This window comes from Lepisosteus oculatus, chromosome 1 (assembly GCF_040954835.1).
Source record: "Lepisosteus oculatus isolate fLepOcu1 chromosome 1, fLepOcu1.hap2, whole genome shotgun sequence".
Lineage (NCBI taxonomy): Eukaryota > Metazoa > Chordata > Actinopteri > Semionotiformes > Lepisosteidae > Lepisosteus > Lepisosteus oculatus.
In genome coordinates, this window is record NC_090696.1 from 28436556 (window position 1) to 28453498 (window position 16943).

General features: G+C 36.4%; 1 protein-coding gene across 4 annotated transcripts in view; it reads left to right on the plus strand.

Moving 5' to 3' along the window:
- fam13a (family with sequence similarity 13 member A) overlaps positions 1–16943 on the plus strand; it is a 100765-nt gene that overhangs the window by 39520 nt on the left and 44302 nt on the right. For all 4 annotated transcript variants that reach the window (XM_015344645.2, XM_015344647.2, XM_015344646.2 and 1 more), the window contains exon 8: positions 4047–4228. In XM_015344645.2, the coding sequence (XP_015200131.2) occupies positions 4047–4228 (182 nt within the window). The remainder of the gene's footprint in view (positions 1–4046; positions 4229–16943) is intronic.

A 16943-nucleotide genomic window follows, 5' to 3' on the forward strand; every position in this document is an offset into this window, starting at 1 on the left:
TGGGGTTTTCTGCCCATTTTATGTATGGCCCATGATAGGACCCCACACTTTACCCACATAGGAAAATTGGTTGCATGGCACTTTCAAATATTCTTGTCATCCTCACCCCCACTGGAGTGGTGTGAAGTAAACTAGTGTTACTGAAGCAACCAGCCATGAATTTACTCACCTGTCAGTCAGTGTCGGTTGAAATGGTTACAGAATCAGACAGGAAGCCTGTTTCACCTGTGGGCAATTATGACCTCTTCCATCTAAGGTAAAACAGGCTAGTTAAGGTCTGATCTGGCAGGGCCCTGTGTTCTGTAATAGAGTTTACTCAGAGCCTGTAAAGTATCAACTTACCTATTTTCTTAGTACCCATATTTCTTTGTGCTTGCTTTGCTGGACCTTGACTCTGACTGTTTCCCTTGCCTCTACCCACCTTGCCTGTTCTGGGGTTCATCTCACCACCCACAGACCACTGCATAACCCCAACATAAGCAGTGGTTATTACAATTCTAAAACAGATTTTTATTGATATTGTAGAGACTACTCGCTATGGCATAGGATGCCTTGTTTGTCTTCTCCGTCAGTACCCTCACTGGTTCTACATGGGGCCCAATTACAGACCCACCCTACACAAGACTTAATGTTAAATAGTTGTTTATTGTCTGGAGCTTTGTACAATACAGCTCAGGAACAGGAGTGGTCAACGTCCAGTCTGAGGCGGCCAAGAGAGTAGCTTAGGCATGTGCAGTTAGCCCTGAGACTGCAGTCTAAATCCCTTCTGACTGCATAGGTGAGTCAGTAGACCGCACTATTAAGTATGCTGCTGTTGCATTGTATTAAAGCCAGTCTTCAGCCTGGAGGTTAGTGAAACAGCTGGGGGCCTGGGGCTTTTAGCCGGCTGGCTGCATCATGGAACTCTGCAGCCTAAGCTATATTAGAGTGGCTGATGCAGAATGGAGGCTTGCAGAGCAGCCGTAAGATGGAGGTCTGCGGCTCCATAGCTGTAGTGAAAAAAAAAGTTTGTGTTGTGACAAAGTAACAGTTGTGGCAGCTTTCTTCAGCAGGGAGGCTGGGAATATAGTTATAATAGCTGAAGTCTTCAATCCAGAGGCTGGTGCAGCTGTGTCTCAGCCTGCGCAGGGGCAGAGGCTGATGTCGAGCTCTCGTGTCGCTTGTGCTCTGACTTCTTCTCCCGATCGTCTCTCTTTCTTTCTGGTTCGGGGCTCCATTTGTGGGGCTTGGAGCAAGGTGCACAGCTGATCCCTGCACCCATGATTACTGGCGTCCAGAGCTGCACATCTGGTCCTCCATCTTAGGTAGAGAGAAATCTCTAGGGAAAGTAAGGCCCCTTGAAAACCCCTCACAGTGTCACAGTTTGTATTCTAAGGGGTTACAGGGGTCTACTGGTGATCAGTGTGTTGAAATAAAGATATGCTTAAGTAATGAAGATAGTAAAGGGGTGTAAAGGTTACTGTTTATATTTTCCAATTAAAATAATTCCATTTTCATTTTAGCTTTACAGTCACTACTGTATGTGTTCAAAATTCACAAGTATTTTCAAACGCCAAAACTGAATTGTCCCCACATTTTATTTTCAGCAAAGAAATAACCTTTGTATTCAAAAGCTGGAGATTGTTCATTCGAGTCTCATTATCAGTGTGGGAAAGAACAGCTGTAGACTCACAGAAGGCAACAAACATTTTTAAAGTGTTATGTGCAAGTTTGATTAGTTGGCATAATATAACACTATCCAGTGTATTGAAATCTAGCAGCTTCAGCTTTCAATTTGTCTAATAAGACCTACTGATACCTTAAAATGTATGTTTTTCTTGTTTTGGAATAGGGGTGTAACATGAATTTCTGTAGCCTGTATACTATAGTATGTTATCATTTTCATAACGCTATTTAATTGCTGCTCCTTTGCTTTTTTAACTGTGAGTTAAGTCTATGCACATGTTTTTTGCTTGAATTTCTCTATTAAAGCAGAAATGCTCCAGCTCTAACCATCATGTTCTTGAAACAATGGTGTTTTAATAGACTTCAGGCTCCAAATCTGTTTACTGATTTACTGATTTCATGCCTGTGTTGAAGTGTTTTGTAGAAACTGACATCATTTGCCATTAATTGTAGACTTGCTGTTGTTAATGGCATGAGAATGTCCTTTCAATGACAACGTTTAATGTGCAGAAGAGTCCCAGCTGAAAAACCATTACCATTCCCTTCATTCAATGGATTTGTGCAAGTGAAAGACCGTAGTTGTTGCTTAACCGGAGGGTCTATTGAGGCATGTAATTATTGCCTGGGGTAGAGCGCACTTTCCACAGTTCATGGCACTAAAATGGACTATTAACAACTTCTTTTAAGTCATATTAATACTATTTTATAAAAGTAAATTTGTGTTCTCCTTTTCACACATGCTTTTCTTTGCCATTATAGAAAATAGTGTTCAGATTGTTCTCTGCCTAATCAAACAAGGTCATGATATATCAGTGCATTCAGTATCTCATACCAACACCGTGACCTTGCTTTAACCTCCACTGTGCTCAAATGTTCTTCCTATTCTACACTGTGCCCATGCAGTTTATAAGTGACAAGAGCTTTTCATGCTGCACAGTCCTGCTTTGGACTTTGATTCGGCATTATCAGATACTGATTTTTCTTAATACTAAGCCTCTGTTGACATTTTTCTGTTGATGGCTAGAAGCTCAGTGATAACGTCATAGTTTAAGGTGTAACAATTCTAGCCTTAAAAAGGGAGCTTATATTTTCAGTTTGAAATTTAGCAATCTCCGGTGGTGAGGATTCTGCAACTATATGCATTCCCAGTGATTTTGTCGTAAAGTTTCCTGTGTTTTTCCTTTTACAAGAGGTGCATTTCTAGAGAAAAGTCTTACTGTTGTACAGATATCCTTACGGAACAGTGGATTGTTGACCACATTTTGCATAAACCATATTGCCGTTTGCGTAAACTGCATTCTATGCATTTATTTTTGATTATCTTATAATCAGTAGGGAATAGATATTATATCAGATTATTAAAATTTAAGAAAACGTTGCTTTCTTTCTTTAAAGCACATATACTTCAGAAAGGTTCTTGCAAGGGCTATAATACATTTCTTAGATGTTGTTAAAATTTGTAGCCTAATTTGCTGAATTTGTTATTTATTGCCATCACCTGGTAATACACCACAAGGTCATTTTAAAAGCATACCTATCTACTGTAGTTGTCTGGGATCAGCTTTTACCCATCTTCTTACTAAAAGGATCTGCAAGCAGTGAAGAAGATGAATACTGAAATGATTATTAAGTTACGTTTCTTCATGCAATCTGCAGACTATCTTTTGTTGCAATTACAACCTAGACTTCAAAAGGTAAGTAAAACAGGGACTCTTCCATTGATATAAATATATTTTCCAATAAATATATGTTGGATTCTGCTTTTCCTTGTTACAGTTTCATTTCTCCGATCACATTTTGACATGATCTGATGTGTAAATTCTTTGTCATATTTTTCAGTTTATACTAGCCCAGCTCAGAATCGTCCGTTGTTTCTTGACAACTTGGCTCAAGTTTGTTATTCCTATTTTGCACAGGGAGAATGGAGAAGGGCAAACAGTGAGCCATTCATCTTTTAACACTCAGCAAGCTCCCCAACACATGACAGGAGAGTTACTGTAGCTCTGTGTGGAGCTGCAGCCCCTGTCACTGATTTCATTACATGCCTGAAGTCCTCCAGGAAGACATATGAGTCATAGTCCTGATGAGATATCAACAACTCTCATCTTTTTAGTGCAGCTGTGTACATCTCTGATTTATTAAGATGTTTCTTGGCCTCACATAGAACCAGCAAGCCCATGTGCATTAACAGTAGGCGTGAATGTTCCGTGCGTCCTCCAGAGGTGTGAACATCTACCTCAAAGAAACAAGATTAAGCATATATCTTATGTATAGGAGATTTTTCTCAATTTAGAAAACTGAATAATTTGTTAAAAGCTTATTAGCATATACCTTGTATTAGAACCCTTACAGGACCTTTGTGTCTTCTAATTTCCCTGCAGGTAAAGAAGTCAAAGAGTGAAGTGACGATCAGACCCATGCCTCCACCTGTATTGCAGCCAGAGCAGTCAGCAGGGGAACCACAGGTCAGACTCCGAACCCTAGAGAAAGCCCAGAGTTTAGAAGACATGGACCTTTCCAATGACGAGCCTTTCATGGCCAAAAGCTCTGAGAGCTTGAGCAGGTTAGTAGTAATCTCTTTAATTCAAATTGCATGGTATGGCCTGTTTTTGTGAAAGCAAACATTCAAAAACACGTGTATTAAAAAAAGAAGAATGAAATTAGAGATAATCTGTTTAATGAAGGCAATCCCGTCTATCCAAATACACGGGTGGACAGGAAGTAGATTTGGAGTTTCCAATCTGTGAAAATGGACCATTACAAAATGAGCTGAAAAATTGGCTAGAACACAAGTAAATGAATTCAGACACAAGCAAACTGTACTGGAAAGTGAGAGTTAAACTACTGGGTATAAATGCAGTTACAAATATGGTAAAATAGCTGTTGTGCCAGCAGCAGTTAGGCCATTGAAGCCTGAAGTCAGTTCTAAATACTGTACTGCAAAAATCAAACATTCACTTTCTTATCTAGTCAAGCCAGCTGTTCCCACTATCTGTTAGAACAGTCGACATTCAAACTGAATATGTTCACTTATTTGCAACCGCAATTAAGAAAATTTGATTAATAATATGTTTTAACATAGCAAACAAAACACTTGAATTGTTATTTATGCAGCATGAGGGTTTGTCAATCTGCAACACAAGCCAGGCATGTTGTTGAAGCCAATATCGTGAATTCTTTTAGGAAATGGCTGGATATACTGTATTTGGATCAATTAGCTACTGAAAGCCCAAATGAGCTAAATCGAACAAATGGCCTTCACTTGTTGTAGCCATTATTTCAGCTCATATGAAAGTTAAAATGGAGCGTAGCTTGTGTTACACAAAGGGAGCTTTTTTATCATGTTCAAGTTTTGAAATCGCTAAGAATTTTAAGAGAATGGAGTCTCTGCTCATTTTTTGTCCTATTTATATTCTTTGTGATAGCAAAGGAGGTAGGAAACTTTGGTGTTAACTTTAAATCTTTTTTGATAGCAATTATTAATGATTTTAATAATGTGTTTTGTTTAACAACAAGCACACCAAATTAATAATAATCAATTAACTCATTTATTTTAGTTTTGGAATGAACTTGTCTAATGTCTAATCTGGAGGTGGCACCATATAACCTGACTAGTTTTGATCTCTGACACTCAACACACTTCAAGACAGGATTCATGGTTTTACTTTTTGCTACTGAATTACATAACAGACTCCTCATTTTTGCTTTATATTTTATTGATTTTTTAAAAACTTTTTGATAAGCATGCTATCAAATTTTCTTTTTATGATAAAATGATTAACAGCTGGAAATCTAGGCATTATTGGTAAACAGTTCATATTTGCAGATTCGTATAATTCTTTAATACTTTCATATTATATTTTAAGAAAAGTTGCCCTTTTTTACTTCTCATTAGGAATTGATTAAGATTCCTGGTAAACATGGGTATGTGTGTCTTAGAAAACAGATTTTTCATTGCAGTTTTTACTCAGAAGTTATTAATTTACATATAAACCTACAATGCTAGAATATAAGAAATCTTCATTTTTAATGAAGTGCAAGATACTACTTTCTGGACTGTATATTTTTTAAATATAAATAATTAATATTTTATCATATTTCTAAATATGTTTTTTTTAATGCTGTAGAAGGACTTTCGTAGAATATCATATGCACATCATATTTGATTAGGAATGCCTTTAAAAATAATTTATATGGTTTTAGTAATATTTTATGACTATGTTTAAAGGTTACTGTTCTTCTCGGAAGAGCTGGACTGTGTAATGAGAAAGACTGGGTTAATATAAACACAAAGTCATTGCCATTCCTAAGAGCTGGACGGATGTCTTGGAGCACACAATCATTTCCTCTTGGCACTGAATGTCCAGGTCCTAGTTTTAGGTTTTTAAGTTAATCAATTAATAAATAAAAACCTAGATGTTTCAAAATGACATATAAATATCATGTTCCTAACTTCTAGAATTACACGTTTCAGTTTTTCATCCCTTCCTCCCTTCCTCAACTCTTGTAGCAGCTTCCTGACTTGTTCTTCAGCAAGGGAGGGTCTGACACCCTCATCCCCGCCATTAGGTTGACATTCTCTTCAGACAGGCGAGTTATGCCCATTAAGCAAACTAACTCACATCTTGACCTTACGCTGGGGTCTGGCTAAATTACTGAAAGGGCAGAGAAGCATAGGAGAAACAACAAGGGACTCATTGGTAGATAATTATTTTATAAAGTCTTATTTTCCAGATAAATATTTGTGTCTAATCCTGTGTATTACGTGTATTCTGTGTATTAGTCATTAGTGGTAATTTGATTTAAGTATTTTAGACTCTGTCTTACTCCAATTGTACATAGTAGCCTGTAATGATGTGTTTTTTGTGATAGATTTGTTTGATTATGCCTTGTTGTAAGCTTTTGCCTATTTACTCCACCGCCACTAAATTCTTCAAAGAGAATAAAAAAATCCATGTGACCATGGTATTCCCTAATGAGTGGGAAAAAAATGTTATTATTTATTCTCTAACACATATTTATTATTTAACCTTCATAATTTCTACTTAAACTGGTACTAGTAAACTGATTGTGAATACTTAATTACTTAACCTTTATCATCCATTAACCCCTAGTACCCCCACTGAAACTCTACAGGGTTAATGATGTCTATACTTTTAATCTCACCTTCTAAGACGGATAGAAGGGGAGTTCCAGTATTATAATTGAACTGAGATTTGAAATGATACGATATATAGACAGGGTTGACTCAGAAGACTATTTCACACACAGCAGTGAAACAGTGGGGTCAGCACTGGAAACTAAAATAAAAAAACATTAAGGATGTAGAATAAAAAACAGACTTTTTAGCTAGATAGTAAACGCTAAAGTGTTCCAATCTGGGCTAATAAACTCTGTTAAGTAATGTCTGGACATAAATGTAGATTCACTCACTGTAGTTACTAAACTACCAAATGTTTTAAGATGATCCAAATGGTCTTCTCTTCTTTGCAACCTTTGTATTATTCTTAGGCTCTTGAAAATTGAACATGGGAGCAATTCATTTGAAAAGCTGAAGAGACTTTTTGTTCTTCTCGAGCTCATACTGTATGTTTTTAACTCGTAAATATTATGTAAACATCAGCTGTTAATTTAGCCTTATCCAGGTTGTTTACATAACATTTACCAGAGAAATATATATTTTTTCCTGGTGTGTCAATTCTGCTTTTTAGGGGATGCTGACTTAATTTCCAAGATAGGAAAAGATTTCCAAAATTTGCATTCACCTAGACCCTACAGTATGTTAACTTGTAGTTTTATGAAAAGGCTTACACTTATGTTATATTATACTAGTAGTGCAAACTACAACTGAGGCCTAAACATATTTGCACAAATGTAGCAGTATTTTTCAATTATATGCCGCTTGTGTTACGTTGAACTCCCATTTTGTTAACATTAATTCTCTTAATTGAATTCCCATTTTGTTAACATTAATTCACTTAATTTTCCTTCACCGGTAATATGCCTTTACATTATTACCACAAACAACATCAAAAAGCACAATTAATTCAATAATTTCCTTCTGCAGCCACCAATCAGTCTGTATTGATTGCAAAAGAAGCTGTGCAGTGAGGACATTTTCAGCTTTCAAAGAAAATGAGGCATCATTATTCTCTCGCTGCCGTTTCAGAGCTTTCTTTCAGAGTATCGAAGAGAAATAAGATGTTGCACAATGTCACTCCTTTAATTTTGTCGGCAATGCTACTTCACAAAATGTAATGTGAAAACAATAAAATATGCTGTATTAAAGGATTCTTGGTAGGAAAAGATTACCTCCATGTTACTTTCCTGACCCTTGTAACTATTTAGCTGTTTATAACCCCATCGATCCGAGTTATAAATGTGTCCAGATCCAGGCACCATGATTCCACTGCAATGACAGCAAGATGCAGGGAGCCTAGGTGGGCATCCATGTGGCATCTGTATTACAGTTTTTGTATAGCAATTTCACTTTATAGTTTATATCAGCTGCACAGAATGGTTAGAAAAATATCTTCTGATTCTTAAGCTGTGTTGCTGTGGGTAGTGGGTGTGTATGAATGCACTGTGTTGTCCAACAGATAAAAGACAGCTGTTCATAAACCATTTGAGAGGGTGGGCTCAGCTGGGGCTCCCCTTGGCCTCTGTGGATGATGATCTCCATTTCCTTCTGACGAAAAGAAATGTACTGGTTGCCTCTTGCAGGCTCTATTGCGATGGGGAAAGGAAAGCAATTGGTGTCAATCTGTTCTGGGTCACCTTCTTGTGCCTTTGAACTAGTGCACATGCCATCTACATACAGTACTGTAGCACGGGACCTTTGACACAGTTTAACTATGGTGAAGAATGAAGTGTGTGCATATACAGGTACATACATATCAGTAGAGGCTATTCAGGAAAAAAAATGTTATAGCTGAACAAATGTTCTTCAATATACAGTATTCTTACAGTCTATCAACGTATGAATATCAATATTATTTACAGAGGAAAATAGATATGGCTGTATAACTGAGCAAGATATAATATGATACAACAGCAGCCCCTTTCACTTGTTTTAGTCCCCAGGTACTTTCTCCCTGTGGTGCTTCAATCATTAGGCCATACATTGTCAAACATACAACTGGAATGTTATCACATTAGCTCACTGGAGGGGCAGCTAAGAGGTCCTTGGACTTGTACAGCGTTAGTTAGGCTGTCATCAATTACCCAGACACTCGCACTTGAATTTCCCCTTATTAGTATAGTATTCTGTATATTTGCACTACAGTCACTAGCCTCAATCAGTGAGGTCTACATAAAACACTGGTTCATCATGAAAAAGGATTTGGTTCCACTGCAGGCAGGTTCACTTTGTGGTGCTGCTCCAAATGGCACAGAGGTACTGTTCTCTTGATAAGTGGTTTATGCTGGTTCCTTTTTGTGTTTTTCTTTCATCATTTTCACTACGTTCAACAGGTTCAATCACCTTCATCTACACTATGTCCAGTCAACTCACTCGCTAATGAAGTGATTTAGCGCACACACAAGTAGTATCACTCAAGGATCATAGTCAGCCATTAGTGATCAATTAGACAAAAGGACAACAAAAACATTTAATATTCACAATTTACTTTATTTTTCATAAGACATACATGCATAGTGATAAGCTTCTTTCATGCTCGGTATAAGACTGTAATTTGTTCTCCTCCATAACTGTATATGTAGCCATTTGGGTAACTGCATTGCATTATTCCTAGTGTCAATATTGTGGCTTGATGTCATCTTCCTAATCTACATGGTCCAGCAGTTATGTAATGCGCGGTCAGAGGTCAGATTATGTCAACTAATAGTAACCCTCTAGTTTGCATGAATCTTTTAAAATACGGGCAGCACAGTGGCCAGCACTCCTGCCTCTCAGTATTGGGGTCCTCGGTTCAATTCTCGGGGTGCCAGCTGCATGGAGTTGGAAGGTTCTCCTTATGTTTACGCAGGTTTCCTCCCACAGTCCAAGCTCACACTGGTAAAGCTGGTTAATCGACTTCTGGGAAGACTGGCCCTGGTGTGAGTGTGTGGTTGTGCCTGTGTGTGCCCTGCATTGGACTGGTCCATGGTGCATCTTGCCCTGCACCCTCCAGGGATAGGCTCTGGGCCACCATGACCCTGAACAGGATAAACAAGTTATTGGAAGGGATGTGATGGATGTGATTTTAAAACATGAAGAGGATGTCCCATAAGGACACCTATTTAAAAACTACTGCAGACAGTTTAGTGTTCATATATTGTACAATAGCAATACAGATGTATTTTAGGCTTATTTTGCACAATCTGTATTTCTGAATGCGTTTTCTTTAAGTAAATGAAAATCAGGCTGGCTGTATCCATCAAACAGTGGCAGCAGTAAGGCGCTTACATAGTAAGTACTGATGTTATTTTGTCAGCTCTTGTTGAAAAGATGTAAATACACTGAAACAATCTAGTATTGCAATCACACTACGAAAATGAAGACAACATTAAAATAATTAATCATAGCAACTGACAAACAAATGTTAACCATTACTATTTAGTTTTTTTAAGTTTGTAATGAAAAAGCTTACCAAAACTTGATCGTTTTAAATGTTTCATTCCATTTATCATAAATCTATTTAAAAAAATCAAAGATCCTTGGTACTTCTTCTGGGGATAATAAAGTTAAAAATACAAATAAGCGGGAAAATGTGTACCCTAACTATAGTAATATTCCAAGAACACGCCGTATCGCTTTTCAAAATGCCTTTCAAACTAAGCGTTTTTGAGCATAAACTTCAAACTCTAGTCATGAATGCATGACTAACAATTCCAGATATTTGTATTGTTTATACAATGCACTGAAGCTTTGAACGTACTTGTTAATGGAGTGCCTACGTAATTCCTGCCTGCGGCGGTTCTGTAACACGTGTCGCTCTGAGTATTCTTCCCCAGTCATTCCTGCAAGAAACAAGCGCTACGTGCCAAACCTGACTGCTCTGTTCCGCACAGGACAGCGTGATGTGCTGCAGTTCCACACGTCTCTGGAAACTAGTCGGCACTGGAAACGTGAGGACATTTTTGACACATGCAAATCTGCTTTGTTAAACAATTCTTTTCTACACTACAAATTAAGGTAAAAACGATGCTTTCAACGACAACAAGATAAAACACGAAGATCGTTCACATTTCTAACAACCAAACCCTCCTGATAACAAGTTAAGACTTGACGCCTATCCAGCGTTCTTAAACTGGCCTGGATACTACCCCTAAGGTAGTACAGAACTTACATCGGGAGTTTTATTGGCTCTCTCCATGTGATTGACATATTGGCAAAGGTTGTCGGTAACTCTGAAGCAAATCTCCCAGTGGAGCTGTGTTACAGCCTGTCATTCCTTCTCTGATTGGATGACTGCCGAACTGTGCTCGCTTGCAATGTGTGGGTCAAAGGGCATCGCAGTCCAACTGTGGCAAGGCATGCCTTTAACCCAGCCTTCCTAGGCTCTTTTACTGTCATATTGTTTATCTTGGTTTGCAGGCATTGCAGTCTATTTTGACTTAATTACCATACGACATATTTTGAGCATATTTTCGAATTAAGAACTATAGATTTTTTAAATAAACAATAACAAAGCACAGGGACCTGTTGCACATTTTTCTTCTGTTATGTTGCAAACTTTTTTTACCCTGTCAGAATGGCCTGTGAAATTCTGCCTCTGAAAAGGTAATCAATTTTAATAAGTTTTTTTTAGCATACCATACTTGTGTGTGTTAAGTGGACATTATACATACAAATTAATCTTTTTACCAGATATTTTCATTTAGTTTCTACTAGAAAGTGGATATGAAAAATATTTAATTCAAATGTAATTATTAACCCATTACAACTTTATTCATTAACAATACGTGATCAAGCTTCTCTTATTTAAGCTACAGCAGGTTAATTGCATTAGAGGGATTGTTGCATAATAAGCTTTACATCTGTTTCATTTTAGCAGCTTTGATATGTGTTTTTTAAGTATTGCAGGTTTTTTGACAATATAAATTACCCATCTGAGGACTTGCATAAACTGTCATATTTCATAAATTAGATTTTTTGGAAAAGTACAAGCATTAATAAGATATGACTAATCTCGTGCCCTTCAGTGTGCACTGCCAGTGTGGGCCTTATTATACTGTATATAGCTGTCATTCATGATATTGTGTTTTTGGAGTGCTTATTATAACATGTAAATGATGTAGTACAAGTCAGCTGTTCTTCTTCACAGTTCATTTTATGCTGTAGTATCACCTAGGTGAAAAATACCATTTTGTGTGTAAACACAAGCGTGTGAACTTTACACATAGGTAGTTCCCACTGATTTGAATAGTAATCATTGTATATTACAGACCCATTGTATTCACTCTTTCCAAACCTCTTGCTTCTGCGAATCTTATACTGTTGCACAAAACAGGTAATACTTGGCTGGCAGTGCTATTCTAGAATTTAGGAGAAACCAGGGACACAGAATAAGCATGGAAAACTATACTGTGTAGAATCTCGAGAGTAGCTAGACAGCAGAGCCATATTCAAGAAATAAGAGGGCTTTCTTTACAGGTACTTTTTCAGTAAAGAGGTTGAAGTTGGCCGAGTTTAAAAATATCAGGATTCTAAATTGGGGAACAATCGAAACACTGAAGTGTTTATCTATGTATATTTGTACAGGGCATTGAGGTTACTAAAATAAAGTTTGGGCCAAAAAGTCATATACTGTTTATCAGGTGTTGTACTTGTGCTCTTTTGGAAGAGAGTGAGACTGGTTGGTATAAATCTGCTCTCAGTGCCATCAGTCCAGGGTCACAGGTTGATAAGGCAGTTTGTTTTGTTTGATATAATGGCTCCAGTGGCGAGTACACTGCTGTGGTGAAACTGGACCTACTCAGATTATTTTATTAAAGAGGAAAAAAAATCTGTTTTATGTGGCTTGTCTAAATAAATTATAGCAGGGCTAAGATGTAACCTTTGAAAAAACAAATGGTACAGAGGTCAACTATTGTCAAATTCCTCATTTTCAGATGGTTCTATCTGGAGGGAACACACTCTTTTGTATATAATACAGTGTGCTAAAATGGAATTGGCTATTTTCTAATGTTTCTAAACGAGAAAATAAATAGGATGTGAAAAATAATTTTATCAGTAGTTTATTTAAGTTGCATCTCAGACTGCTGTAGTTAATGTAGACAGTATTATGTCATTTGCACTTTTCAGGCTATTCAAATCAGTAAGTCAGCTGATTAGATTCAGTTGCATGAATGAGTGTCTTGAACAAGATTAGGCTTGTCTTTTTGAATGAACCTTGAAAGGTTGTTATTGTTCTTCAGTGATCATTTTAGTTCATTTTATTTAAAATTTTCTATAAGCTCAGCAAGTAGTTACATAACTATTAATACATTAATATTTTATGTATGGTGACTATGATTGCAATGCTGTGCATTATAAAGCATTAACACTGAATTAACTAGACATTTATAGTACATAGGCTACATTGTTCATGGTGTAGCAGTGCATTGAGATCAGGTGCAAGAATCAAAATCAAGTGAGTTATAGAAAAGGTAACACAATATTGATATCTAAATACAGATGCAAGTGTAAACGTAAATCATATGGACAAATCCAGCATTTTCTGAGTTATCAGTGGATTGGTTATATTGCTTTATCTTATTTTTAATTTTTAAATAACCTCCTAAAATAAATGTTAAACTAAACTAAAGTTCTGTGTGTCCTGTATTTTTGGTAGATAACACCCTTGAAACCAAAATGCATTTGAAAGCCACATTTTTGTTTCACAATGCTTTTGTGAACTGTGCTCCTGTCTATCTTCATCTTTCATTGTCTTCCTAGCATCTTGATTTTTTTCTGCCTGTTCACCCTGCCTTTTGTTTGAATTCACCTTAATGCTGTTTACTGGGAACTGTGATCCATACTATATTGTCATGTGTTGTAATGAAGGATGATGAACACCTGATGACGTCTGTATGACTATTAGTCTCTTACCCTCCAGGTATACTGTGCTGAATTAACTTTCTTTAATCTTAGAAATGCTTGTTAAACAGCTTGGGCTCTTTACATGTACCATACATGAAATGTCATTCAGAGCACACTATTTGATTTTTGGTGGTAAATATCCATTCATGCTAATCTTACTTCTAAATGGTGACTACAGATGCTCATATACAGTAAATACAAGAAACTGTACTGACAAGAATATTATTATTATTATTATTATTATTATTATTATTATTATTATTATTATTATTATTATTATTATTATTTTTAGTCTGCAGTCATACTATAGATGTTTATCTGGCTTTGAGAATTTTGACGCGTCAGGGGTCACACTTGATTTCATAGTATTTATTAATTTAAAATAGACTATAAAAATGTATTAAATATTAATAAATATATATATATATTAAATGTCATTGTCATGTGTTACTGTTTTAACAAGGCTTTAGGTATTCAGTTTAACATGATAAAAAATAGAAGGGTGTTTACAAGTTATTTTAGGGTTTAATTGCTTGAGTCTGTTTTTTTAAGCTAAAGGTCCTCGCAAATGTGTGAGTTATATGTATAGACATGCAGTAAATGTTTATCATATGTGCAGATGGAGGATGGTATCATTACAGTTATTTATGTGCTTAATTTGAAACCCTGAACAGACGTACAACAGCATAAACAACTGCTTTTAGAACAGGAGCAATCTGCATTTCTATTCGTAATTAAAATCTACAAGATAAGCCTTAAAGGGAGGATGTCTATAGTTGACATGGATAACGTCTCTACAGCTGTTCATCTTGTTACAATTTGGTACATTATGGGCTGGTTTCATGAAGCAAGATTAGCAATACTCCTAAATGTGTCTACTGTAGTTCATGATTAATGCCAATCAGGTCCTTGAAAGCACTGGTAAAAGTTTTCAGATTCATGAGAAACGAGGTTGGACTAATTTGTCAACAAGTGACATTATGACCATCTGTTGTCCATTTTCTAAAAATCTGTAATAAAGAAATGTTCCTAACAAACTTTTAAAGGTACAATATTCCAAAATCTATGTACAGTATACTTTCCCTATCAATGGCCCTGACAGCTGCTACAGATGCCACATTTGTGTGGGCTTGGCAGACCATCAGGGAGGGACACAGTCTGTAATTACACACCTTCTCAGTGCAGCTATTAATTTGCTTTCTAGTTTCTAAACATTGATATGAAAGCATGGCATCTGTCATATTTTTTACTTGTATAAATAGCCTTTACAGAATTAAAGTATATTACCTTCAGTACTTGACTGTTTAAAATCTTTGCTTTAAAATATTCACTAGACTATTAACAGGTTACACTATTGCAGGAAGTTAGACATTGAAGTCATCAGCAATTCCTGGATCAAAATGAGTTGGGTGTGATTTATAAAACTTTTGTCAGAGCACAAAATGTACAGTTCACAACTATTGCTTCTATAGGCCTAATAAACACAATAAACACAAAGAAGGCAGAGTTTTTAAAGATCCTGATTCAACCAGAATATCTTGACTTGATATGCTTTAAATGCAACATTACCTCCTTGTAGCCTGATCTAGTAAGATCTCAGAAGCAAGGCTGGACGTGGTCAGTGTCGGGATGGGAGACCTCCTAGGAGAAGCAGGTAACTTCTGTACATGGTACAGATGGACCAGTAGGTGACACCCTTCCTTCTGGACCAGAATTTCCAGAACCAACGTACTGTATCTGTATTGTGACCAAGAACACTATGCTGTTGGATGTGCCATTTTTTAGACAAGATGTTAACAAAAACCTACAGTATAGTGCCATGTTGTTAAAGATCTTTTGGCACGGCACTCTTTGAAAGAGTAGAGGTGTTATCCCTGATGTCGGGCTAACTTCCACTTCGGACTTGTATTTACTGGCTGCTCTACTAGGTAAAGTTCCCCCTTATTTCAGTTTTCTGAAACACTTTCTCACTTCTTGACTTTAATATGCTGTGTAGTCAGTCTGCTCTCACATGATGGATCACACATGGTCCATCACAAGGGCGGGGCTGCACTTTAGTGCTGGTTGACATGGGTCTCCTCCTATACATAAAGCGCTGTGGGATTCTTTGGGACAAAGAGGAATATAAATATTTATTATTAAGTAACAAAACAGAATAGTTAACTTCAATGTTTATAACAAAATAACCCCGATTTCAACTTCTGTTCATTCAAAAGACCAAGAAGTGTCTGTTAAAAAAAAATCTGTTTTTACTGTAAATAATTGGGGGGAAAATTGTATTTATTATCTTTCCAATATTTTTACCCAGCAGAATACCATATACAAAATAAAAAATAATCCAGGCAAAAGTACACACTTGTAGAATTACTTTGGATTGAAAGTTTACTAGTAGATGGTATCATAATCACAGATATATTTTAATAAAAACAGGCTTTTAGCAGTAATAAATGTAAATTCCTTTAAATGATCATCATCATGTGATCTCTTGAGCTTCAAAGTAAGCTCAAGAGCTTCTGAACTTTTACACACTTAAGTTTCCATAACAAGAGTGTTTAAATCCTTTGTTTAGAACTTATAATGTAGGTACAGCTAGTACTCTAGTGGTGCATTGAGACTCATTCATAACACTACATTTCATGGAAAATCTGCACGTACACTAAAATACAAATGGACATAAATGAAGTCTAATCTTTCCAAGCATAATCCAGCTCCCACAAGTAATTATGTGGCCAAATGGAATTGTTTTAATAGGGTGTTTTCATGCAGTTTCTGCCAGAATTTAAACTGGTGGTACACAATGTTTGTTCAGAAAGAGAAGGAGTTTAAATTGGTTATTTTCTATCAAAACATTCATTTTCATGAACCCGAAGAACCTTACATAAAACTAGATTGAAACAAGGGAAGTAAAGGTACTTAAACAGTTTTAGGAAATAATTCATTAGAAGTTGCACAGTGCACATAATTACTATTATCTCTTTACTAAAAAGTACAAACACATACAAAAATTTGTTAAGGTTAAGGATACGTTATGAGCTGTGAAAAGGTAAAAAGGTCAAATTGATTTTTCCACTAGTGTCTGAGATTCATTGCTTCTTATTGTGTTATTGCATTAATACTGTAGAACATGTTTTTGTCTCTTTCAGGTGAACTAATTTAACCTTAAATGTTGCATGCTAAATCGTGTGTACAGTTAAAAAAAAGGAATTACATGACATCATATTTGCTGAATAATTTCAAGTGTTTTGATCTCCAG